This window comes from Chiloscyllium punctatum, chromosome 36, assembly GCF_047496795.1.
Source record: "Chiloscyllium punctatum isolate Juve2018m chromosome 36, sChiPun1.3, whole genome shotgun sequence".
Classification (NCBI taxonomy): Eukaryota; Metazoa; Chordata; class Chondrichthyes; order Orectolobiformes; family Hemiscylliidae; genus Chiloscyllium; species Chiloscyllium punctatum.
This window is the reverse complement of record NC_092774.1, coordinates 37,527,792-37,552,058: the sequence shown is the minus strand read 5'-3', so window position 1 is coordinate 37,552,058 and position 24,267 is coordinate 37,527,792. Positions and strand designations below refer to the sequence as shown.

The 24,267-nt window shown below is 45.9% G+C and overlaps 1 protein-coding gene across 4 annotated transcripts; it reads right to left on the bottom strand.

Annotated features, from left to right (window-relative positions):
* Positions 1-86: 86 nt before the first annotated feature.
* LOC140460391 (endogenous retrovirus group 3 member 1 Env polyprotein-like) lies at positions 87-23,481 on the bottom strand. 4 transcript variants are annotated; one of them, XM_072554910.1, is made up of 4 exons: positions 23,272-23,470; positions 15,427-15,535; positions 11,102-11,356; positions 87-10,916 (listed from the first exon to the last, which is right to left on the bottom strand). In XM_072554910.1, the coding sequence occupies exon 4, from the start codon at positions 5,727-5,729 to the stop codon at positions 4,128-4,130; it is 1,602 nt and encodes a 533-aa protein (XP_072411011.1). In that variant the 5' UTR covers positions 5,730-10,916; positions 11,102-11,356; positions 15,427-15,535; positions 23,272-23,470; the 3' UTR covers positions 87-4,127. The 4 variants fall into 4 exon arrangements, with proteins under 4 accessions (XP_072411011.1, XP_072411014.1, XP_072411013.1 ...); XM_072554913.1 differs by lacking the exon at positions 11,102-11,356 and having other exon boundaries at positions 87-6,021; positions 23,272-23,481; XM_072554912.1 differs by lacking the exon at positions 11,102-11,356 and having other exon boundaries at positions 23,272-23,473.
* Between the last annotated feature and the right edge of the window lie 786 nt (positions 23,482-24,267).

The following is a 24,267-nucleotide window of genomic DNA, read 5'->3' as shown; positions in this document are numbered from 1 at the left end:
GTAAATATTGATACCCAGGAAAGCTATTTTGTTTAATATAGTTTGTTAGAAACGAAAATCGCTTCGTAATAATCGCTCTAGACAAATTCAGGAAAACAAAGTTTTATTAGCAAGTCTGCAGAGTTGGGCACCCTTCTGAGAAAAAGGCGCCCCGAGGCTTACAATGTTTCTCATTATATACAGCACAAGTCCCTCCCCTCCTTGGCTCTAACGAGCCATGAGGTTCACATTCTTAAACCGTCATTATTCTCCATTTTGCACCCTTATCACAAAGTCTGCAACAAGTGTCTCCAGAGTTGTTTTTTTTACCCTGTAGTCGTATCAGTCAAAGACTTATTCTTCTCTGTCTGTGCTAACGGTCTTATCAATCTGTAGCAGATGTCTCTGTATCAATCTGTAGCAGATGTCTCTCGAGTCTTTTTTCTATCCTGCAGTCTTATCAGTCAAGGACTCATTCTTCCCTGTCTGTGTTTATGGTTTCATCAATCAAGGACCTGTTTGTTTTTACTCTGCTCACAAAATGTCAGCATTTTGCACAATTTAAACTATCCTACTTTTGAGTATACAAAATGTTTTAGAAAAGAAGTTACTCTGCTCACAAAGTGTCAGCATTTTGCACAATTTAAACTATCCTACTTTTGAGTATACAAAATGTTGTCCAGGCACATCTTAATTGTTTGAACCGAAATTGCCTCTCACAATTCCACCCTTTCTCTTTTTAAGATGTGCCTGACCAAGATAAGCCTCCCCTCCTCAAGGGCCCGGGAAATCCTTGGTCTTTCACAGCAACAGCTGTGGGATTGGTGTGGGAAAGAGGGATTCCACTTCATGGGGCATTGGCATCAGTTTTGGAACAGGGGGGATCTGTACCATTGGGACGGTCTCCACCTGAACCGATCAGGTACCAATGTTCTAGCGAAGAGGATAAATAGGGTGGTCAGTAGGACTTTAAACTTCTGAGTTGGGGGGAAGGGAAAGTGAAAGCGACAGGGAGTATGGAGGTAAATGGAAAGATAAGCAGCAGGATAGCCTGTTTCCAGGCGGATTTAAAATTGAGGCAGACTGAGAATGCAGAAAAAAGCAAGGATAACTTAGGACATATGACTTCCAACATCTCTAATGATAAGGAAGTTAGCATTAAGGCACTTTACCTGAATGCTCGTAGCATTCATAACAAAGCCGATGAACTAATGGCACAGATAATAGTGAATGATTATGATGTAGTAGGCATCACAGAGACTTGGTTACAGGGGGGTCAGGACTGGCAGTTAAACCTCCATGGTTTTTCAACTTATCGAAAAGACAGAGAGGTGGGCAGAGGGGGTGGGGTTGCCTTGTTAGTTAAGAACAAAATTAAATCTATGGTATTGAATGACATAGCGTCGGATGATGTGGAGTCTGTGTGGGTGGAATTGAGGAACCACAAAGGCAAAAAAACCATAATTGGAGTTGTGTGCAGACCTCCTAACAGTGGTCAGGACCAGGGACGCAACATGTACCGGGAAATAGAGAAGGCATGTCAGAAAGGCAAGGTTACATTGATCATGGGTGACTTCAATATGCAGGTGGACTGGGTAAATAATGTTGCTAGTGGATCTAAAGAAAGGGAATTCATGGAATGCTTACAGGATGGCTTTTTTGGAACAGCTTGTCATGGAGCCCACAAGAGAGCAGACTATTCTGGACCTAGTGCTTTGCAATGAACCAGACTCTATAAAAGATCTTAAAGTAAGGGAACCCTTAGGAAGTAGCGACCATAATATGGTAGAGTTCAGTCTGGAGTTTGAAAGGGAGAAGGCAAAATCTGATGTAATGGTGTTACAGTTGAATAAAGGTAATTATGAAGGCATGAGAGAGGAACTGACTAAAATAGACTGGAAGCAGAGGCTAACCGGGAAGACACTAGAGCAAAAATGGCAGGAGTTTGTAGGTATAATTGAGGACACTGTACAGAGGTTCATTCCCAAGAAAAGAAAGATTAACCGGGGAGGGATTAGACAACCTTGGCTGACAAAGGAAGTCAGGAAATGTATTAAAGAAAAAGAGAGATCCTATAAAGTGGCTAAGAACAGTGGGAAATCAGAAGATTGGGAAGGATACAAAAGCAAACAGAGGATAACAAAGAGTGTAATAAGAAATGAGAGGATCAAATATGAATGTAGGCTAGCCAGTAATATTAGAAATAATAGTAAAAGTTTCTTTCAGTACATAAGAAACAAACGACAGGCAAAAGTAGACATTAGACCACTTCAAACTGATGCAGGGAGCCTAGTGATGGGAGATAAGGAAATAGCAGGAGAACTTAACAAGTACTTTGCATCAGTTTTCACAGAGGAAGACAGGAGTAATATCCCAAAAATTAAAGGATGTCACGGGGCTGAGTTGAGTATGGTTGCCATTACGAAAGAGAGTGCTAGAAAAGTTAAAAAGTCTTAAAATTGATAAATCTCCTGGCCCCGATGGGATACACCCTAGAGTTCTGAGAGAGGTTGCTGAGGAAATAGCGAAGGCATTGGTTGAGATCTTTCAAGAGTCACTGGAGTCAGGAAAGGTCCCGGATGATTGGAAGATGGCTGTAGTAACCCCCTTGTTCAAGAAAGGATCAAGGCAAAAGATGGAAAATTATAGGCCAATCAGCTTAACCTCGGTTGTTGGTAAAATTCTAGAATCCATCATTAAGGATGAGGTTTCTAAATTCTTGGAAGAGCAGAGTCTGATTAGAACAAGTCAACATGGATTTAGTAAAGGGAGGTCATGCCTGACAAACCTGTTGGAATTTTTTGAAGAGGTAACAAGTAGGTTAGACCAGGGAAACCCAGTGGATGTGGTCTATCTAGACTTTCAAAAGGCCTTTGATAAGGTGCCACACGGGAGGCTGCTGAGCAAGGTGAGGGCCCATGGTGTTCGAGGTGAGCTGCTGGGATGGATTGAGGATTGGCTGTCTAACAGAAGGCAGAGAGTTGGGATGAAAGGTTCTTTTTCAGAATGGGAGCCGGTGACGAGTGGTGTCCCGCAGGGTTCGGTGCTGGGGCCACAGCTGTTCGCATTATATATTAATGATTTGGATGAGGGAACCGGGGGCATTCTAGCAAAGTTTGCCGATGATACGAAGTTAGGTGGACAGGCAGGTAGTACTGAGGAAGTGGGGTGGCTACAGAAGGATCTAGACAGGTTGGGAGAGTGGTCCAGGAAATGGCTGATGGAATTTAACGTGAGCAAGTGCGAGGTCTTGCACTTTGGCAAAAAGAATAAAAGCATGGACTACTTTCTAAATGGTGAGAAAATTAATAAAGCCAAAGCACAAAGGGATCTGGGAGTGCTAGTCGAGGATTCTCTAAAGGTAAACATGCAGGTTGAGTCCGTGATTAAGAAAGCGAATGCAATGTTGTCTCTTATCTCAAGAGGGTTGGAATATAAAAGCAGAGATGTACTACTAAGACTTTATAAAGCTCTGGTTAGGCCCCATTTGGAGTACTGTGTCCAGTTTTGGTCCCCACACCTCAGGAAGGACATACTGGCACTGGAACGTGTCCAGCAGAGATTCACACGGATGATCCCTGGAATGACAGGTCTAGCATATGAGGAACAGCTGAGGATACTGGGATTGTATTCGTTGGAGTTTAGAAGATTAAGGGGAGATCTAATAGAGACGTACAAAATAATACATGGCTTTGGAAAGGTGGATGCTAGGAAATTGTTTCTATTAGGCGAGGAGACTAGGACCCGTGGACACAGCCTTAGAATTAGAGGGGGTCATTTCAGAACAGAAATGCGGAGACATTTCTTCAGCCAGAGAGTGGTGGGCCTGTGGAATTCATTGCCACGGAGTGCAGTGGAAGCCGGGACGCTAAATGTCTTCAAGGCCGAGATTGATAGGTTCTTGTTGTCTAAAGGAATTAAGGGCTACGGGGAGAACGCTGGTAAGTGGAGCTGAAATGCGCATCAGCCATGATTGAATGGCGGAGTGGACTCGATGGGCCGAATGGCCTTACTTCCACTCCTATGTCTTATGGTCTCAAGTTCCTGCATCCCATGTTGTGGAACCGCCACTGCCTGGAGTTGGGAAATATTTTTCTGAATTAAAAACTGAATCCAGGGGGTTAGGCAGGGTAATATGAGGAGAAGCATCACGCCCCCCCAACCACCAGCAACGCCGTGCGCCACCAACTACCACCTAGGAGACCATCCCACCATCCGATGCCACTAAGAGGACGCCAAGATTGTACTGGCACATGGGCCAATTTCCGAATTTCATCGGAAATTTTCAAAACCGCTTTACCATTATCGTCAATTTCTAGACAGCAGTTAGTCAGGTTAAATTTCCCGCACATGCCCCCCTCCGAGGCCAACAGATAATCCAAGGCAAGTCGGTTTTGATATATAGCAGCCCTCATCTGATTCTGCTGCTTAGCCAGCAACTCCAGGGCCAGGGCAGTCCGGTTAGTAATAACCTCTACGACTGCTTGGAGCCTGATAATACGATTTAACATATAGATAGGAGTACGGTATCCCCATGATCCGTCCTGTGCCCATGTAGCTGGCCCGTAGTATGCAATAATCCGGGCCGGTGGCCACTCATCCCCCCAATCACCGACTTGGATATCCCTTGGCGACCTACGGAGGGAGTCAAAGAGTTTAATTCCCAAATCGTCGCCTTCCTTCCGGGGTAATAGGAAGAACGCAGGTCGTATTAGACCCAGGAAGCATACCCCAGCCCATCCCATGGGCAGTTTGGAGTATGCCTGATTACCGCATATCCAAAATAGGCCATCTGGAGCAGGGCCACCCTGCCTCACAACGTCATCCCACAGTTCCTTTACCCCAGGGATGCCCTCATAAGGACCAGGACCACTGCAATTCCAGTAACCAGCCCCCAGCTCGTCAGAGGAGGAATCAGTACGTAATGGAACGCAATTTCCATGATCTCGGTTTGCAATGTACCAAGTAATATCCTCAGGCCACCATACTCGCGTGGTCGCGTCCAATACACTCTGACAGGGACTAATCCCTACCTCCACAGTCCCCTTGCCTTCAATACAGAACTGGCCCTCAGGGCTGTTCGTCAGTCTCCACCCCTGGCTTTTCCTTTCGTTGACATGGGTCCAAGTGGTTTGCAGCAATTCCCCTATGTCTAAGCTTTGACCAGTCCACGGCCATTGTTCCGACTTATGCGGCCCCCCACAAACCCAGCAATTGCTAACATTTAAAACAGTGGCTATTCGAGAGGTGAGATCAATAAACAGGTTTTGTGTTACATCAGGGAGTTCAATCTTTTCTTCTACCTCTTCGTATACAGATGGCACTTTAGAGAGCACGACCGTTCCTTGACGGTTTTGCTCTTTCCCCAACCCCCGATCAGTGTTCTGTATCTTGGTCTCCTTGACTCTGTCAACCTGCTCCCTGAGCAACACGGAGGATAGGTCCCACCTCCCAGTTTTGCTAATACACACCCAGCGGTCATTTATAGGGCATCCACGGATTTTGCCACCGTATCCTTTATTATACACCTGATAATAGGGTCTTCCACCCTCCCAACATTCGTGTCGTGCACTCACATCGTAACACCAATCGTCCACATAGGAATGGGACACAAATGATCCCGAGTAGATTCGAATCCCGAGCCTTACCGTAGTCCGACATTTGTCACATCTCCCCTCGCCCTCGCCCTCCCCCACATACAGGAGTAAACTGATCAATATCCCCACCAATACAGTCCAAGGAGAGTTCATTATTGCTGTCTTTTCAGTTTTACCACCAACGGCTTGTCCCCTTGCTCACATGTCCAAGTGCTTTCTCCTTCAGGCAGAACAGGCCCCTTTATCCTTGATGCATGGACCCACCCTTTTTCTTCCGTCCGAACAGCTGCTTCAGTTGTTAACAGAACCAGGAACGGTCCTTCCCACCGCGGCTGGAGCTTTTCGGCCTTCCAGGTCTTAACAAGCACCCAATCTCCGGGCTCCACCTTATGCAGGAGGAAGTCGAGCGGCGGAGTCTGAGCCAGGAGACCTTTCCTCCGGAGTTCTGCAAAAGAACGGGATAAGGCCAGTAAATAGTTTCTGACAAATACATCTCCCCCTTGTAGAGTGGGACACCCATCAACCTTACTCCAATATGGTAATCCGAACAGCATTTCATAGGGGGAAACCCCGACATCCCGGCGAGGTGCCGTACGTATCCTCAATAGGGCAATGGGAAGGCACTTCGGCCAAGGTAACTTAGTTTCTAACACCAGCTTAGTCAATTGGGTCTTGAGCATGCCATTCATTCTCTCAACCCGACCCGAACTCTGAGGATGCCAGGGTGCATGGAATTTCCATTGGATACCCAGGGCAGTACAGATCAAATGGTGTAGCTTAGAAATAAAATGTGTCCCGCAGTCGGAGTCGATAGATTCCATTATGCCATATCTCGGGATTATGTTCTCTAACAACAGTCGGGCCACGGTTGGTGCATCGTCTTTGGCAGTTGGGAAAGCCTCTACCCAGTGAGTGAAATGGTCTACTATTACTAGCAGATATTTCCATCTCTGTACTGGGGGTAAGTCTGTAAAGTCGACTTGGATCCTCTGGAATGGCCTAATTGCGAGGGGCTGACCACCACTGGCATAGAATGCATGGCTTTCTGGTTAATACGCCGGCAAGTGGGGCATCCGACTACCTCTTGTTGGGCTAATGTGTATATCCCCCTGCATACATAGTCTCTCAGGATCGTGTCAGACATGGCTTGCACCCCCCAGTGGGTCTGATGGTGTAATTGGTGCAGAATACCCCGGGTGATCTGTTTGTTCAGTACTTGTCTCCCATCAGGAACCGTCCACTTCCCGTTAGTTTCTAGCCGGGCACCCAATTGATCCATTTTATCAATCTCCCCCTGGGTGAAGACGGGTTGTTTAACGAGCCCTTCCCTCAACGGTATTAACGTTAACAATTGGACGGATTTTTCGACCGCTGCCCGCTTGGCTTCCTCACCTGCCAGCCGGTTTCCCACCGCTTCCGGTGTCGACCCCTTCTGGTGGCCGGGTACATGGACTACTGCGAGTTCCGTAGGTAACGCCAGGGCTTCCAACGTTAGGCTGATCATTTGTTCGTGAGCTAATTCTTTTCTCCGGGAAGTTATCAATCCTCTCTCTTTCCAGATTTTCCCGAAAGTATGAACGATTCCGTATGCATACTTTGAGTCAGTATATATGGTCCCCACTTTCCCTTCCAACAACTTCAGGGCCCTCTGGAGGGCGTACAACTCACAGGATTGGGCTGACCACTTCCCGGGCAGTCGTCCGGACTCGATCGTCCGTTTCGTTGCACCATCTACGACAGCATAGCCACTGTACCGGACCCCACTGATGCACCGGGAGGACCCGTCGATGTACAGTTCCTGTCCTCCACCCAGCGGGGCCTCTTGCAGGTCCTCTCGGCATTTGGTCTGCAAGTCTACAAATTCCACACAATCATGCTCCTGTTCCCCATCTGCAGGACGTCCGTATAGAAACTGGGCAGGGTTGCAACTGAGATCTTTTGCAAAATTGAGATCGTCCCCGGTCATCAAAATCGTCTCATACTTCAGGATGCGAGAGTCTGTTAACCAGCGGTGAGCCTTCTGAGCCAGTATGGTACTAACCGAATGTGGGGAGTATACTGTGATCCTTCCTCCAAAGGTAAGTTTCCGTGCCTCTTCTACTAACATTGCCGCAGCTGCCACTGCCTGTATACAGGTCGGCCATCCACAGGACACAGGGTCTAACATTTTTGACAAAAATGCAACCGGCTGATGTTTCCCTGCCCGCAGCTGGGTAAGCACACCCTGGGCAATTCCGCCGGTGCTATTGACATATAACTGGAACGGTTCCTTCAGGGTGGGTCAAGCCAATACCGGAGCTCGGATCAGTTTACTTTTAATAATATTAAATCGCTGCTCCTCCTCATCTGACCAGTCCACCTTTTGTCCTTCTTGTCCCAGTTTGTCGTACAAAATTTTTACTAGAGTGGTGTAACTTTCAATCCATATCCGGCAATACCCTACTAGCCCCAGGAATTGTCTGATTTCCTTCTTCGTCCTGGGTATTGGCATACCCGTAATCCCTGATATTCGTTCTGGCGTGATACGGCGATGCCCCTTACTGCCTTGATGGCCCAGATATCTTACCTCTTGCTCCACAAACTGGAGTTTTGTCCTGGAGACGCGTAGGCCCTGTTTCCCCAGGAAGTTCAGCAGGGCAACGGTGTCTGCTCGTACCTCCTCTTCTCTTGGTCCTGAGAGTAAGAGATCATCGACATATTGGAGCAATTGATTCTCCGCGTTACACCGAAATCCTCCTAAGATCTGCTCCAGTATTTGTCCAAACAAGTTGGGTGACTCCGTGAATCCCTGCGGCAAGACAGTCCATCTTAACTGTCGCTTTCGTCCTGTGAAGGGATTCTCCCATTCAAATGCAAAAAGGTTCCGACTTTCTTTGTCAAGGGGGCAACTCCAGAAGGCATCCTTCAAATCTATTACGCTGAACCATTCATGTTCGGGGGGAATTTTACTCATTAACGTGTAGGGATTGGGTACCACCGGGTATCTAGCCTGGACTACTTCATTCAACCCCCGCAAGTCTTGCACCAGCCTATACGTCCCATCCGGCTTCCTCACAGGGAGTATTGGAGTATTGAAAGGGGACATACATTCCTTCAGTAGTCCATCTGTGATTAATCTTTCTATCACAGGTTGTAACCCCTCCCCTCCTTCCATAGCAATCGGGTACTGTTTCCTTCTTTCCGGGCCTCTTCCTGGTAACATGGTGATTTGGAGAGGTTTGATGTTTAGACCCCCTCTGTTCCCCTCTCGGTACCATACTTCCGGGTCTATTTGTTGATCATCTTCTTCGGTGAGGGCGAACAACCTTACCACCATTTCCCCGTTACTTGGTACCGTTCCGATCCCTAGTTTGACCTGCAAGTCTCTTGCTAACAAATTAAACCCCGCCGATGGCAGTAGAAGGAGGTCTCGTTTAGTAGTTCTATTTTCATACCCAATTTCCACGTCCTCCACTACTGGGACTTGCAATGTCTTTCCTCCAATGCCAGACACCCCCATAACTGTTCTTCCTGCTCGGGCGCCGGGGGGTATTTGGATTATACTTGATCTTTCGGCTCCCTAGTCTACCATAAATGTGATCTCCTACCCTTGGGGCCCTACTTTCAAGTTTACCAGGGGTTCCTGTCGATAGTCCTTTTGCCCCAAGGGTAGGAACCCCCGACCTCCCTAATCTTCCTCCATCAGGGCGTACGACCGCACTTCCCGCTTGTAGCGGGGGCACTCCCGTTTAAAATGTCCCTCTTCATTACAGTAGTAACATCTGAGTATCCTCCTCGTTTCCCTGTCGCGGTCTCGAGTTCCTCCACCCTTCCTTTGTTCCGGCCACGGTCCTCTTTTCCTCTGCTCTTGCCACGACTCTCCCCTTTCCTGTTCCTGCCACGGCTCTCCCTTTTCCCTTCTTCCAGCTGTCACTTGTTGCACCGTCTGAATCATTATCTTTGTCGCCTTCTTTTGCTTCTCATCGTCCCTTCTCACAAACACCTTTTGCGCCTCCCATAGTAGTTCACTTAGAGGTTTACTATCCCAATCATCCATTTTCTCTAACTTCTTTCGTATGTCCGGCCAGGCTTTTGATACAAACTCGACCCGTATGAGTTGTTGTCCCACTTCCGTCTCAGGGTCCACCCCAGCGAACTGCTGCAAGTTCTTCCTAATCCTGTCTAGGAAGTCTGTAGGGGTTTCCTCCGGGTTTTGATGATTCCCAAAGGCCTTGGTAAAATTGTGCCCCTTCGGGGCTGCCTGCCTTATTCCTTTTATCCAATATTCCCGCATGTCTCTCATATTGCGCCGTCCTTCCTCCGTTTGCTTATCCCACTCGGGGTCGGTGAGGGGAAATTTCTGCTCCCCTCCTGCTCTTCCCCCTCTCTCCCAGACCAACAGCGCAGCTTGTCGTATCATCTGTCGCTCCTGGCTAGAGAACAATGTTCCCATGATGGAATACATCTCATCCCACGTGTAAGTATTCGGCCTCAGGAACTGATCTAATTGTTCAGCCAGGCCCATGGGGTCCTCCAGTAGGCCCTTCATCTCCCTCTTGTAATTCCGTACTTCAGTACTCGTTAAGGGGACGTTCACATATCCCGTCCCTCCTTCCTCGCCCCCCATGGGCACTCCCCGGAGTGGAATCATTCTTGCAATCGAGACAGAGTTTTGTCTGTGACTCCTTTCAGCTTGAGATCTAGTCTGTACCCCTGAGGCTGCTGGTGATTCCTCCCCGTTTTCTTCCCCTTCCCCTGAATCGTCGCCACCCAAAGGATCATTCTGTGGGGCAGACGGGGTCACGTAGGGCGGCGGTAAGTGATCTAAAGGTTCCCATTCTGTCTGCTCTTCTGAGTCTTCAGTAGTGGCCTTCATTTTGCAAGATATTGTGACCGGTAGCCAACAAAGGGCGTAATCACTTTCTTCCTGAATAACATTAGGTTTTGAATTGACATATAAAATCAGAGCTTGCCAGACCCAGTCTTGGTCAGTGCCAAATCTAGGCCACCACACTGAGTCTCCCTGAATAGGTTTCTGGGACCACGTTTGACAGTATTTCACCATCTTTTTTCTAGATTTTCCTTTTCTCCTACCCTGATCCCAATTACTTAACATTCTTCCTAACGGACTATCGTCAGGTACCCCGGGGTATTTTTCATTGTCTACGTTCAAGCCTACCTTTCCCTTATTCGCCTTGGATCCCTTATTTCCCATTGCCGAGGACTTCGTAGAATCGGAGAATCTTGTATTATCCCGTGATAATCTATCACCAGTTAGCCAATTCCCGGACCTTCAGTCCCGTGGTCGCCCAGGTCCCTTTGCAGGCACCCCCGGTCTTTGGATTCCTGTGTCCTACGTCTCTGTGAAACAGATCACAGACACCCCGTAGGTCCACGTTCCTCCGCAAACACGGTCTCTGCAAAATCTCTCACAGACGAGCCCCGGTCTCTAGATTCCTGAGTCCCACGCCTCTGTAGAAAAATCTACAGGCACTCCGCAGGTCCCCAGTCCTCCGGAAACACGGTCCCCGCAAGTTTTTTCTTACCTGGGTTTGGTGCACTGAAATTACTCGATCGTTAACCGTCCCCACTGCCTCGGCCACACCCCTCCTTTGTTTTCCTGAGCCTTCCGGATATCACTCGCTCAAGCCGCGCGGGGCGACAAGCAAGGAATCAGGGACTGCCGAACTCGGCAGGGTGCACCTTCTCCGATGTCCTTCCTCAGCTCCCCTTGCGGCCGGAGCGTCGATCGGACGAGCCTCCAAGTTGTTAGAAACGAAAATCGCTTCTTAATAATCGCTCTAGACATATTCAGGAAAACAAAGTTTTATTAGCAAGTCTGCAGAGTTGGGCACCCTTCTGAGAAAAAGGCGCCCCGAGGCTTACAAAGTTTCTCATTATATACAGCACAAGTCCCTCCCCTCTTTGGCTCTAAAGAGTCACGAGGTTCACATTCTAAACCATCAGTATTTTTCCATTCTGCACCCATGTCACAAAGTCTGCAGCGGATGTCTCCCAAGTTGTTTTGCTACCCTGTAGTCTTATCAGTCAAGGACTTATTCTTCTCTGTCAGAGTTAGTGGTCTCATCAATCAAGGACTTGTTTGTTTTTACTCTGCTCACAAAATGTCAGCATTTGCACAATTTAAATTATCCCACTTTTGAGTGTACAAAATGTTCTTACAAAAGAAGCATGCCTTGTCCTTTATTATAGAGAAGCCTGTTTTACCCCACCCCTATGGCTCTATTCCCCTTAGTCTTCAGGGTCATGCACATCTTAATTGTTTGAACCGAAATCGCCTCTCTCAGGTAACCCACCCACATCCATTCCCCTACCACCACTGCTCTACACTTAACCCTTAGTAATGCACCTTACCTATACATCATGCATAATTTCACATGGCCAGCACAGCCAATCCACTCCAACCCTGCACAAAAGTCAAAAATCACACATCACCAGATTGTAGTCCCACAGGCTTTTTTGGAAGCGCTGACTTCTGGAGTGCTGCTTCTTCATCTGGTGGTTGTGGTGTATAAGATCATAAGGCACAGAATTTATAGCAAAACATTTCAGCATCCTGCCACTGAAATGGTATATTGAACAAATCTGGATTGTTAAGTCTTTCACAGTTTTGAATGGTTTGCAGGTATCATTACAATGTGAACCCCAGAACTTCTTGTATGCTACCTTCGAGATAACAAGGTTTTATAGCAAAAGGTGACATCTCAGCTCAGACAATGCATTATAGGTGTGAGGTCAGAGTTTGCCTGTAACTCAATCTTGAGTCAGACTGGTTCTATTTCCAAAGTGAAATTCACAAAATATTACATTGATTGACTGCCTGCAGATTGTGCATTTTTTAAGCAAAATTGACTGTATCTGCAAATATACCCACACACACACACACACACACACACACACACACACACACACACACACACACAGTTTGTTGGGTGAATTTGTACTTGCAAAATTACATCTTTCTTTGCTCAGAAACTGCATGAATCAATGTAAGATTCCATAAATCAATTTTTTAGATTAAAATCAGTCTAGCCATTGTGGCACAGACAGTCTCACACAGGGGGGCTCACACCATCAATACATTATGTAGGCTAACACAACAGCAATTGGTAAAGTTCACTTGGGAACGTAACGTTTTTTAAAAAAAAGTTTTGTGATTTACATATGAAAGAACTGAAATCAACATGGCCATTCTAACAGATGAAACACTTAAACAATCCAGGTCTTTTTCAATATATAATTTCAGTTACATCACACTGTAAACTGTTGCTATAAATTCTGTGTCTTACAATCTTATTCTCCACAAGCACCTGATGAAGGAGCTGCACTTTGAAAGCAAGGGCTTTCAATTAAACCTGTTGGACTATAACCTGGTGTTGTAGGATTTTTAATTCTGCAAATACACATTCACTCCCATGGATTTGTGGGTGCATATGTCCCTGAGAGAGAGGAAAAGTCTACATCAGTGCTGTAAGTCTCTAAGTCTATTTGATAACAGATGCTTTATTTCTGTTGATGTAAATATTGTAGTAAATCTTCGCTGGGTACTAATAGATATAAAGGGAGAGAGAATTCCTCAGGGAGGGCACCAGAAGAATCCTGGGAGACCCCTATTTCTCGTTTATTTCCTAATTAACAAACATTAACCACAAGCACCTATTTATTTCTAATTTTGTTTCATTTTTCTTGTTTTCTTCCCTGCGATGATGTAGGAGAATTGTTAGATTTGGGTCAGACATTTTGTTACATATTGAAAACCTGGAAACTATTTTGTGCCTGCAACCATTTTGTGACCTTCTTAGTGCCTGCTTGCTTCGGGCTGAATGTTTCCCAGGTTAAGATTGTGTTTCCCAGGCTCAGCGGAGATGGTTGGTCTTGCAGCTGTACTGCTCCCTGATAAACAAATTCTTTCCTTGCATGGGACTTTCATTTCCATCCTCCACATATGGCAAGTCAGGCAGGAGATACCATGATCCTGCCAGGTCACCGGCCGATATCGTTGGAGAGATGAAATATAGAGGGTGGTTGCTGCTTTTGGTGTGTCAAAATAAAAAGGAAAGCTGACCAGAGATGAAAATGCTGTTAAAAATGCTGATACAATTCTCGCTACTCAGCCACAAGATACGAGTGTGAGTACTCAACAGGCTCCTGGTGTCCTGACGTAATGCTGCTGAGAGCACTTACACTTTACAAAGTTAGTAATAAAGAATTTGCTTGGCCCAGGGTTATGACAAGGGAAACCCTACTTGATAAGCCCTTGACCCACACGGAGGTGCGAGGCTGCGTCAAAAGGCCCCTGATCCATTTGAGTTCCCAACATTCGTTTTAATTGGGGAGTAGAAATCTGCAGTAAGTATAATTGCTCGCTTCAGGATATCTAGACTTGAATGAATTTGACATACACGATACTTTGGGAAACTATTAAAGACTCCATTGTAATTCCCCTGGGTTGTGGACTAATGCAGAGACATGAACAACTTGCCTTGAAACAAGTGTTTGATTTGAAAATGGAATGGCTGACAGGTATTTAGAGGTTGCACACTTGGTTAAGCAAACCAAGTGTCACAACCAGGATCTATGAGGCTCAACTCCCTAACTTGGACTGTTCTGGAATGTGAGTGCCTCATTATCCTTGGAAGGAAGGAATAAACAAAAGCTGACAAACTGAGATATGAAGAAAGTTGGAAAATGTTACAGAGAGAGACGCACGCACGCAGGCAGGCAGATGGGGGGGGTCAGAGAGGCAGGCAGACAGTGAGAGAGAGGGGCGCAGGCAGGCACAGAGAGAGAGAGAGGTGCAGGCAGGCAGAGAGAGACAGACAGACAGGGAGAGACTGACTCAGCGCCGACACCCTGCAGTTTGCAGAAAGATTAACACTTTGTAATCTGGTTTGAATGCACATTTGCCTGGGTATGGTGCTGAAATCACAGGGGAAGCCGCTGAAAAGCACAAACTATGGCCTCAAATAGGGTACTCCCTCCGCACCCACACCAAATTGTGGGTGACCCCTGATGGACTGGTTTGTGTTCATTCTTTGCTGCTGCCTTTTTCAGTTGATTATGTACATTACTGTACACAGTTGAGCAAGAAGGGAATGATTAATACTCTGTTACAAACCTGTTGGCACCCAGATTTTCAGAAAGCAGCTTGGAAATGAGCTGAAGTGTGTTTAATTTGTAAATTTTAATTTGATCATTCAGCCTTTCACTGCACTCTTTCTTATCTTTCTTTCATGAACTATGTTTGATTGGGCCTGATAACGTTGAGTAAATGGGAATTACAATTGAATACTCTTCTTTATACACAGAAGGTCAACCACTCTAGCTGCTGGGTATGTGCCCATATCCCCATCTGTCCTGAACTCACACCACGTGAGCCCTTACGGAAATTGACCGACTTGCAGCTTTCTTTTCCCCCAGCCTTTGGAACTGCTCGACTGAAAATCAAAGTCACCCCGCAGACAATCCTGTGCTTGGCTCAGTTCACTGTTGTGGCCCTCCTCTCCAGCGATCTCCCAGATGCTGAGATTTCCCCTTCCTGATGAAACCCCGATGATGATTCCCAATCCCTGGAGCCTTCTGCCCCTGTCCTTACTGAACCAGAGGACTATTTGTCCGATCTCCAACCATCACCCCTTGGCAATCCCCCTGGCTCTGGGTATATAATCCCCCTTTTGCTGACATCCTCAATCTCCTCTTTTTAATAAAAGAAGGAGGGAATATGGGAGAATTTGACCAAAGTTGACACAAAACTCTGTGGAAGTTATTTTGTCACAAAGCTATGTTTGCAGTAAAATGTAGCCTGCTAACGTAATGCCCTGGCTAAGGAATTCTGTTTTGATAGCCTGACCTTGCAGCTGCGGGCTGTCTCTGCTCCTCAGGCCATTAGACTGTGCTGCTTCATAGAATGATGGATTGGTTCTCTTTGTCCCTTATCGGTAATTCGAGCCCAGCTAAACCTGCAGTAAAAGATAACATTCAGTTTTGTAGACATTAAGAAATGTAGATCTGGACAAGGTCTGTGAACCTTACGACTGCCCCTCAGTTGCATAATTAATGGAGAGTGGGCTTGTGTTTTACCATAAAACTTGTAACATTCTGTATTTCATTGGAATACGTTGGAGTTTGTTTTAAACAAAAAAGGCTTCCCCATGGGAATGAATAAAGCTAGTTAATTGCTCAAGGTCTCCTCTCCTGACGACTTTGTTTTAAATGATTTGCCACACGAGTTACTTTGCCCCAACAGCACTAACAGTTACATCTAAGGGAGACAGAATTCCTCATATCGGGGACATCAGAATCCCAGGCGACCACTATTTCTGGTTTACTTCCTTATGAACAAACATGAAGCATGAGCACCAATTGCACATTTGTTTCTAATTTTGTTTCAGGTTTCTCGTTTGATTCCCTGCTATGACTAAACTCTGTGTCTGGATGGTTGACAGGCTGGGAGATCGTGGGTTGGGTCTCAATTGAGAATGTTTTATTGTTCTGGAAGGTGTAAAAGGCAGAGGTCAAAGCTTCAGCAGAAATCCAGCAGAGCTGAGAACGGACGAACATCTTACTCTGTGGGAACAGGGAGATCAACAGAGGACAGAGAAATCCGGACCTGAAATCTGAGCTGACACCAGACTACCCTGTGATCAGTGCTTTGATTAGCAGGGCCAACCCTCTACCTTTACCTCGCTTCACATTTGACTACCCCTCGATATTCAGGATCCAATCTTTGTCATCCTGAAGCCGTGTCTCTGTAAGGACTCTCAGATCATAATTATTTTCTTCAATGCGGACAGATAATTCATTCACATTTGTTACAATACATTCAGACACACCCTTTTTAATTTCAACTTTTGTATCTTTAGAATCCAATCTTGAGTTCTGGTACATTTAATCTCCTTGTTCCTTTCTATCATACTCTGATGTTCATTTTCCACATTGCTCACTGATCTTGATTTGGATTGGCCATGCTAAGTTGCCCAGAGTGTCCAAGGATGTGCAGGTTAGGTGGGTTAGCCATGGGAAATGCAGGGTTATAGTAACAGAAGCAGGAGTAGGCCATTTTTTTTGACCCATCCTGCCTGCTCTGCCATTCATTAAGATCATGGTTGATCTATCCATCATCTCAGCTGCACCTCCCTGCATTGTACCAACTATCCTTCATTCCCCTACCATGCAAAAACCCATTCAACAGTGTCCTAAATATACTTCATGAAGCTGCCTCTACTGCTTCCTTTGGCAAAGAATTCCATGGATTCACTACTCACCGGGAAAAGGAGCTCCTCTCCACCTTCATACCGAATGCTGCCTTCTCTATCCTGCCTACCTGAGACTCCACTTTCAAGGAACTATGAACCTGCACTGCAAGGGCTCTTTGTTATGCATTACTCCACTTAACTGTGTCAGTCTCGCCAGCATTACTTGACAAAAATGCACCTCAATTTCTCTAAATTAAACTCCATCTGCCACTCCTCAGACCACTGGCCCATCTGATCAATTCTAATTGAAAGCAAATCTCTTTCCTCTCTTATTCTCTAGAAGCTGAAAATCTCCATCCCACATTCTCACTTTGCTGAACCTAATCCCTGCTGTACCTCATCCTGAAGGGTCTGGTTCGTGCTGATTAACAGGCCCACACTCAGGGAGGATCTAATTGAAACATACAGAATACTGAATGGCCTGTACAGAGTGGATGTTGGGAAGATGTTTCCATTGAGAGGAGAGACTAGGACTCGAGGCCCAGCCTTAAAGTGAAGGGACCCCCTTTCAGAATGGAGATAATGAGAAACCCACAGAAGGCAGTGCAGGTCAGGTCACTGAGGATATTTAAGACTGAGATAGATAGGTCAGAGTAGAAAGGGGGATCAAGAGTTACGGGGAGCAAGTGGGAGAATGGGGTTGAGAAACCTAGCAGCCATGACTGAATGGCGGATCAAATTCCTCTCCATCTAAACCCTTAACACTATGGCAGTCCCAGTCTATGTTTGGAAAGTTCAAATCCCCGGCCATAACCACCCTATTATTCTTACAGATAGCGGAGATCACCTTACAAGTTTGTTTCTCAATTTCCCTCCGACTATTAGGAGGTCTATAATACAATCTCAGCTATCTGTAAGAATAATAGGGTGGTTATGGTCGGGGATTTTAACTTTCCAAACATAGACTGGGACTGCCATAGTGTTAAGGGTTTAGCTGGAGAGGAATTTGTTAAGTGTGTACAAGACAATTTTCTGATTCAGTATGTAGATGTACCTACTAGAGAAGGTGCAAAACTTGACCTACTCTTGGGAAATAAGGCAGGGCAGCTGACTGAGGTGTCAGTGAGGGAGCATTTTGGGGGAGTGACCATAATTCTATTAGATTTAAAGTAGTGATGGAAAAGGATAGACCAGATCTAAATTGGGGAAAGGCCAATTTTGACGGTATTAGACAAGAACTTTCAAAAGCTAATTGGGGCAGATGTTCGCAGGTAAAGGGACGGCTGGAAAATGGGAAGCCTTCAGAAATGAGATAACAAGAATCCAGAGAAAGTATATTCCTGTTTGGGTGAAAGGAAAGGCTGGTAGGAATAGGGAATGCTGGATGACTACAGAAATTGAGGTGAAAATGTGTTGCTGGAAAAGCGCAGCAGGTCAGGCAGCATCCAAGGAGCAGGAGAATCAACGTTTCAGGCATGAGCCCTTCTTCAGGAATGAAGAAATTGAGGGTTAAAGAAATTGAGGGTATGGTTAAGAAAAAGAAGGAAGCATATGTAAGGTATAGACAGGATAGATTCAGTGAATCCTTAGAGGAGTATAAAGGCAGTCGGAGTATACATTAAGAGGGAAATCAAGAGGGCAAAACGGGGACATGAGATAGCTTTGGCAAATAGAATTATGGAGAATCCCAAGGGTTTTCACAAATATATTAAGGACAAAAGGGTAACTAGGGAAATAATAGGGCCCCTCAAAGATTAGCAAGACGGCCTTTGTGAGGAGCTGCAGAAAATGGGGGAGATGCTAAATAAGTATTTTGCATCAGTATTTACTGTGGAAAAGGATATGGAAGATATACAGTGTAGGGAAATAGATGATCACACCCTTGCAAAATATGTCCAGATTACAGAGGAGGAAGTGCTGGATGTCTTGAAATGCATAGAAGTGGATAAATTCCCAGGACCTGATCAGGTGTACCCTAGAACTCTGTGGGAAGCGAGAGAAGTGATTGCTGGGCCCCTTGCTGAGATATTTGAATCACTGATAGTCACAGGTGAGGTGCCGGAAGACTGGAGGTTGGCTAATGTGGTGCCACTGTTTAAGAAGGGTGGTAAGGACAAGCCAGGGAACTATAGAGCTGTGAGCCTGACCTCGGTGGTGGGCAAGTTGTTGGAGGGAATCCTGAGGGACAGGATGTACATGTATTTGGAAAGGAAAGGACTGATTTGGGATAGTCAACATGGCTTTGTGCGTGGGAAATCATATCTCACAAACTTGAGTGAGTTTTTTGAAGAAGTAACAGAGAGAATTGATGAGGGCAGAGCAGTAGATGTGATCTATATGGACTTCAGTAAGGCGTTTGACAAGTTTCCCCATGGGAGACTGATTCACAAGGTTAGATCTCATGAAATACAGAGGGAACTAGCCATTTGGATACAAAACTGGCTCAAAGGTAGAAGACAGAGGGTGGTGGTGGAGGGTTGTTTTTCAGACTGGAGGCCTGTGACCAGTGGAGTGCCACAAGGATCGGTGCGGGGTCCTCTACTTTTTGTCATTTACATAAATGATTTGGATGCGAGCATAAGAGGTACAGTTAGTAAGTTTGCAGTTGACACCAAAATTGGAGGAGGTGTAGTGGACAGCGAAGAAGGTTACCTCAGATTACAACAGGATCGTGACCGGATGGGCCAATGGGCTGAGAAGTGGCAGATGGAGTTTAATTCAGATAAATGCGAGGTACTGCATTTTGGGAAAGCAAATCTTAGCAGGACTTATACACTGAATGGTAAGGTGCTAGGGAGTGTTGCTGAACAAAGAGACCTTGGAGTGCAGGTTCATAGCTCCTTGACAGTAGAGTTGCAGGTAGATAGGATAGTGAAGAAGGTGTTTGGTATGCTTTCCTTTATTGGCCAGAGTATTGAGTACAGGAGTTGGGAGGTCATATTGCAGCTGTACAGGACATTGGTTAGGCCACTGTTGGGAGTATTGCGTGCAGTTCTGGTCTCCTTCCTATTGGAAGGATGTTGTGAAACTTGAAAGGGTTCAGAAAAGATTCCAAAGGATGTTGCCAGGGTTGGAGGATTAGAGCTATAGGGAGAGGCTGAACAGGCTGGGGCTGTTTTCCCTGAAGTGTCGGAGGCTGAGGGGTGACCTTATAGAGGTTTACAAAATTATGAGGGGCATGGATAGGGTAAATAGACAAAGTCTTTTCCCTGGGGTCGGGGAGTCCAGAACTAGAGGGCACAGATTTAGGATGAGAGGGGAAAGATATAAAAGAGACCTAAGGGGCAACTTTTTCACCCAGAGGGTGGTACGTGTATGGAATGAGCTGCCAGAGGAAGTGGTAAAGGCTGGTACAATTGCAACATTTAAGAGGCATTTGGATGGGTATATAAACAGGAAGGGTTTGGAGGGATATGGGCCGGGTGCTGGCAGATGGGACTAGATTGGGTGAGGATATCTGTTCGGCATGGAAGGGTTGGACTGAAGGGTCTGTTTCCATGCTGTACATCTCTATGACTCGATGACAGTCAATGGGATGAATGGCCTAATTTCTGCTCCTATGTCCTATCTCTTGCTGTCCTGGACTCAGTGAGAGTGGGAACAGGAGAAGGTCATTGGTCTTTTGAGCTTGCACCAGCATTGAACAGATCATAATGGGATATTAATCTACCAACACCTCAGTGGATAGGCTGGGACTTTTTTCACTGGAGCACAGGAGGTTGAGAGGTGACCTTACAGAGGTGTATAAAATCATGAGGGACATCGAGGAGGTGACCACCGGGTATCCTTTCACTAGAGGGGGGGTTACAAGATTATGCAGCAAATTTGAATTAGAGAGGAGAAAGATTTTAAAAAGGCATGAGGGGCTCCTTTACTTTTTACACAGAGAATAGTTGATGTGTGGAATGAATATCCAGGGGAAGTGATGGATGCAGGTCCAGTAACAACATTTAAAAGACATTTGGATAAGTACATGAATAGGAAAGATTCAGAGGGATATGGGCCACACACAGGTAGGTGGGACTAGTTTAGTTTGTGAATATAGTCAGCATGGATTAGTTGGACTGAAGGGTCTGTGCTGTCTGATACTATAAATGTTCTTTCCTGGTCTTAAAATCATTTTCTTGCCTTCCCCCGTAACCATCTACTTCTTTGCTGTTCAAAACCCAGATGAACTCAGCCTTGAATATATTCAACAACCCCCTAATTGCAGGAAGGCATCCCCAATTCTGAACTCAATTCCTCTTGCTAATATACCACTTGTTTTGCTGATTGCTTGCTGCACCTGTCTGACAACTGGCATTGACTGGTGTAGAAAGGATGCTTAGGTCCCTCTATACATCCACACATCATTCCTGAAGAAGGACCCGTGCCCAAAATGTTGACTCTTCTGCTCCTTGGATGCTGCCTAAGCTACTGTGTTTTTCCAGTACCACACTTTTTGACTCTGATCTCCATTATCTGCAATTCTCACTTTCTCCACATCCCAATACATCACCATTTAAGTAATACACCCCCTTTCTGCTTTTTTTTCACAACAAAGGCTAAATCTTCACATGGTGGTACTGCATTTGCCACGTGTTTGCAAATTGTGGTCTTCAGTCCATTGGGGAGACCAAGTGTAAACTTGGATAATGATAATAGACAATAGACAATAGGTGCAGGAGTCGGCCATTCTGCCCTTTGAGACTGCACCACCATTCATTATGATCATGGCTGATCATCCTTAATCAGTATCCTGTTCCTGTCTTAGCTCCATAAACCTTGATTCCACTATCCTTGAGAGCTCTATCCAACTCTTTCTTAAACGAATCCAGAGACTGGGCCTCCACTGCCTTCTGGGGCAGAGCATTCCACACACCCACCACTCTCTGGGTGAAGACGTTTCTGCTCATCGCTGTCCTAAATGGCCTACCCCTTATTTTTAAGCTGTGTCCTCTGTTTTGGGACTCACCCATCAGTGGAAACATGTTTCCTTCCTCCAGAGTGTCCAATCCTTTAATAATCTTATATGTCTCAATCAGATCCCCTCTCAGTCTTCTAAATTCAAGGGTACACAAGCCCAGTTGCTCCAATCTTTCAACATAAGATAGTCCCGCCATTCCAGGAATTGACCTCGTGAACCTACGCTGCATTCCCTCAATAGCCAGAATGTCTTTCCTCAAATTTGGAGACCAGAACTGCACACAATATTCCACATGCGGTCTCACCAGGGCCCTGTACAGCTGCAGAAGAACCTCTTTGCTTCTATACTCAATCCCTCTTGTTATGAAGGCCAGCATGCTATTAGCTTTCTTCATTACCTGCTGTACCTGCATGCTTGCCTTCATTGACTGGTGTACAAGAACACCCAGATCTCTTTGTACTGCCCCTTTACCTAACTTGACTCCATTTAGGTAGTAATCTGCCTTCCTGTTCTTGCCACCAAAGTGGATAACCATACATTTATCCACATTAAACTGCATCTGCCATACATCTGTCCACTCACCTAACCTGTCCAGGTCACCCTGTAATCTCCTAACGTCCTCATCACATTTCACCCTGCCAACAAGCTTTGTATCATCAGCAAATTTGCTAATGTTACTATTAATGCCATCTTCTATATCATTAATACATATTGTAAAAAGCTGCGGTCCCAGCACTGATCCCTGCGGTACCCCACTGGTCACCGCCTGCCATTCTGAAAGGGAGCTGTTCATCACTACTCTTTGTTTCCTGTCAGCCAACCAATTTTCAATCCAAGTCAGTACTTTGCCCCCAATACCATGTGTCCTAATTTTGCTCACTAACCTCCTATGTGGGACTTTATCAAAGGCTTTCTGAAAGTCCAAGTACACTACATCCACTGGATCTCCCTTGCCCATCTTCAGAGTTACATCTTCAAAAAATTTTGGATTCGCTGAGCGTGGCAGCTGGATCAGCAGAGGCCGAACAGACCTCCCAGTCACCACCCATTTTAATTCCCCCTCCCACTCTCTTTCTGACATGACCATCTTTGGCCTCTTCCATTGTCACAACGAACCAAACCGCAAATTGGAGGAACACCACCTCATCTTCCACCTGCGTAGTTTACAGCTCGGAGGACTCAACATTGATATCTCCACTTTCAAATAACCTCCCATCCCATTCCCCGACTCCCTTCTTAGCCTGGACCGCTCATTTCCACTGGTCCATGCCAGTAACTAAGTCATACCCTCAGCCTGTCTTCACATATCCCCACTTCACCACCCTGCCCCCAGCACTCCCTTTATCTGCATCTCCCCCTACACCTGCCCCCAGTCCTGAAGAAGGGTTACACCCGAAATGTCGACTTCTCCACCTCCTGATGCTGCCTGGCTGGTGTGTTCTTCAAGTCTCCTGCCTGTCCATTTTGCTAATTGAGACACAGACCTGCACCAACGTTTCTAGAGTCTGTCCCCTCCCGGATTCATTCCCTTTCCTATCAATTGCTGCAAGTCAATAATTGAATCCCAAAATGGAAAAGAGAGTGCTGTACTCACAGATCTTGGACAGAGGAAGGAATTTGCCGTCTAGATGAAGCTCAATCTTTACTCAGAGAGAGGAACAGGAGTAGAAGCTTCAAAAGCTCATGGACCAACGTCCACATTCAGACAATGGGGTGGCTCTGATTGGCAGGAGGACCAGACTCCTTCCGGTCCTCCAGGTTTCTCTATTGGTCAATCAAGAAAAGGTCGCGCGCCTTTTTTTGCGGACAGCGATGAGCATGCCCAGTATTTTGCTGACACTGGTGGGCATGCGCACAGCTTTGCTGACACCGGCAAACATGCGCAGTATGCTCTACCTGGATGGTGTTACTGGCAAATTTTAAGAGTCCAACTGCCGAAAGAAAATAAAAAGGACAGAGCCACAATGTTTTGCCCCGTGGTTCGACATGTTATTGCTTTTTCATTTTGTCTCGTTGCTCAACGTTTGTATGTCTTTTCCCCTTGTTGAGAGAGAGTGTCCTAGTGAGCTGACTGTGGGAAGGAGCTGTAACCAGTTACACAGACTGAAGAGCCCTTACACTCTTCGCAGCAGGAGGTAACTGTATGTACTTCCTGAGTGTGATCACAGTTTCAATTGTTCATCGGAAACCGAGAGACAAAAGGATACCAGAACTGCGGAGAAGTTGTGGAAAAGTGGAGACTAGGGATTCCATTCCCTGTCGGTACTGGAGATTCATCAGCTCAGTCGCAGTGGGGAGAGGCCGTTCTTCAAAACATTATTACAACATTATTTCCCATTGACAAAAACATATTCACGCTGCCTGATAACCTTGAACTTATACGAGTGCCCTGTCATAAAATCTTTAATAATAGCTTTGAACATTTTCCCTATGACACAGTTTCCTGTTCTCGGTCTCCCTTATTGAAGAAAGGAGTTTTCCAATCTAAAGAAACCTTCCCTGAAACTAATGTGGTTTGGAAAATTAAAACCAATGCATTAACTATTTCACTAGCCAGTTTTTCTTTGAGTGTCGGATGAAATCCTTCGGA

What these genes read in the sequence shown, in the direction of transcription:
- LOC140460391 (XM_072554913.1), bottom strand. Translation starts at nt 5,729, where the DNA reads ATGAACTCTCCTTGGACTGTATTGGTGGGGATATTGATCAGTTTACTC.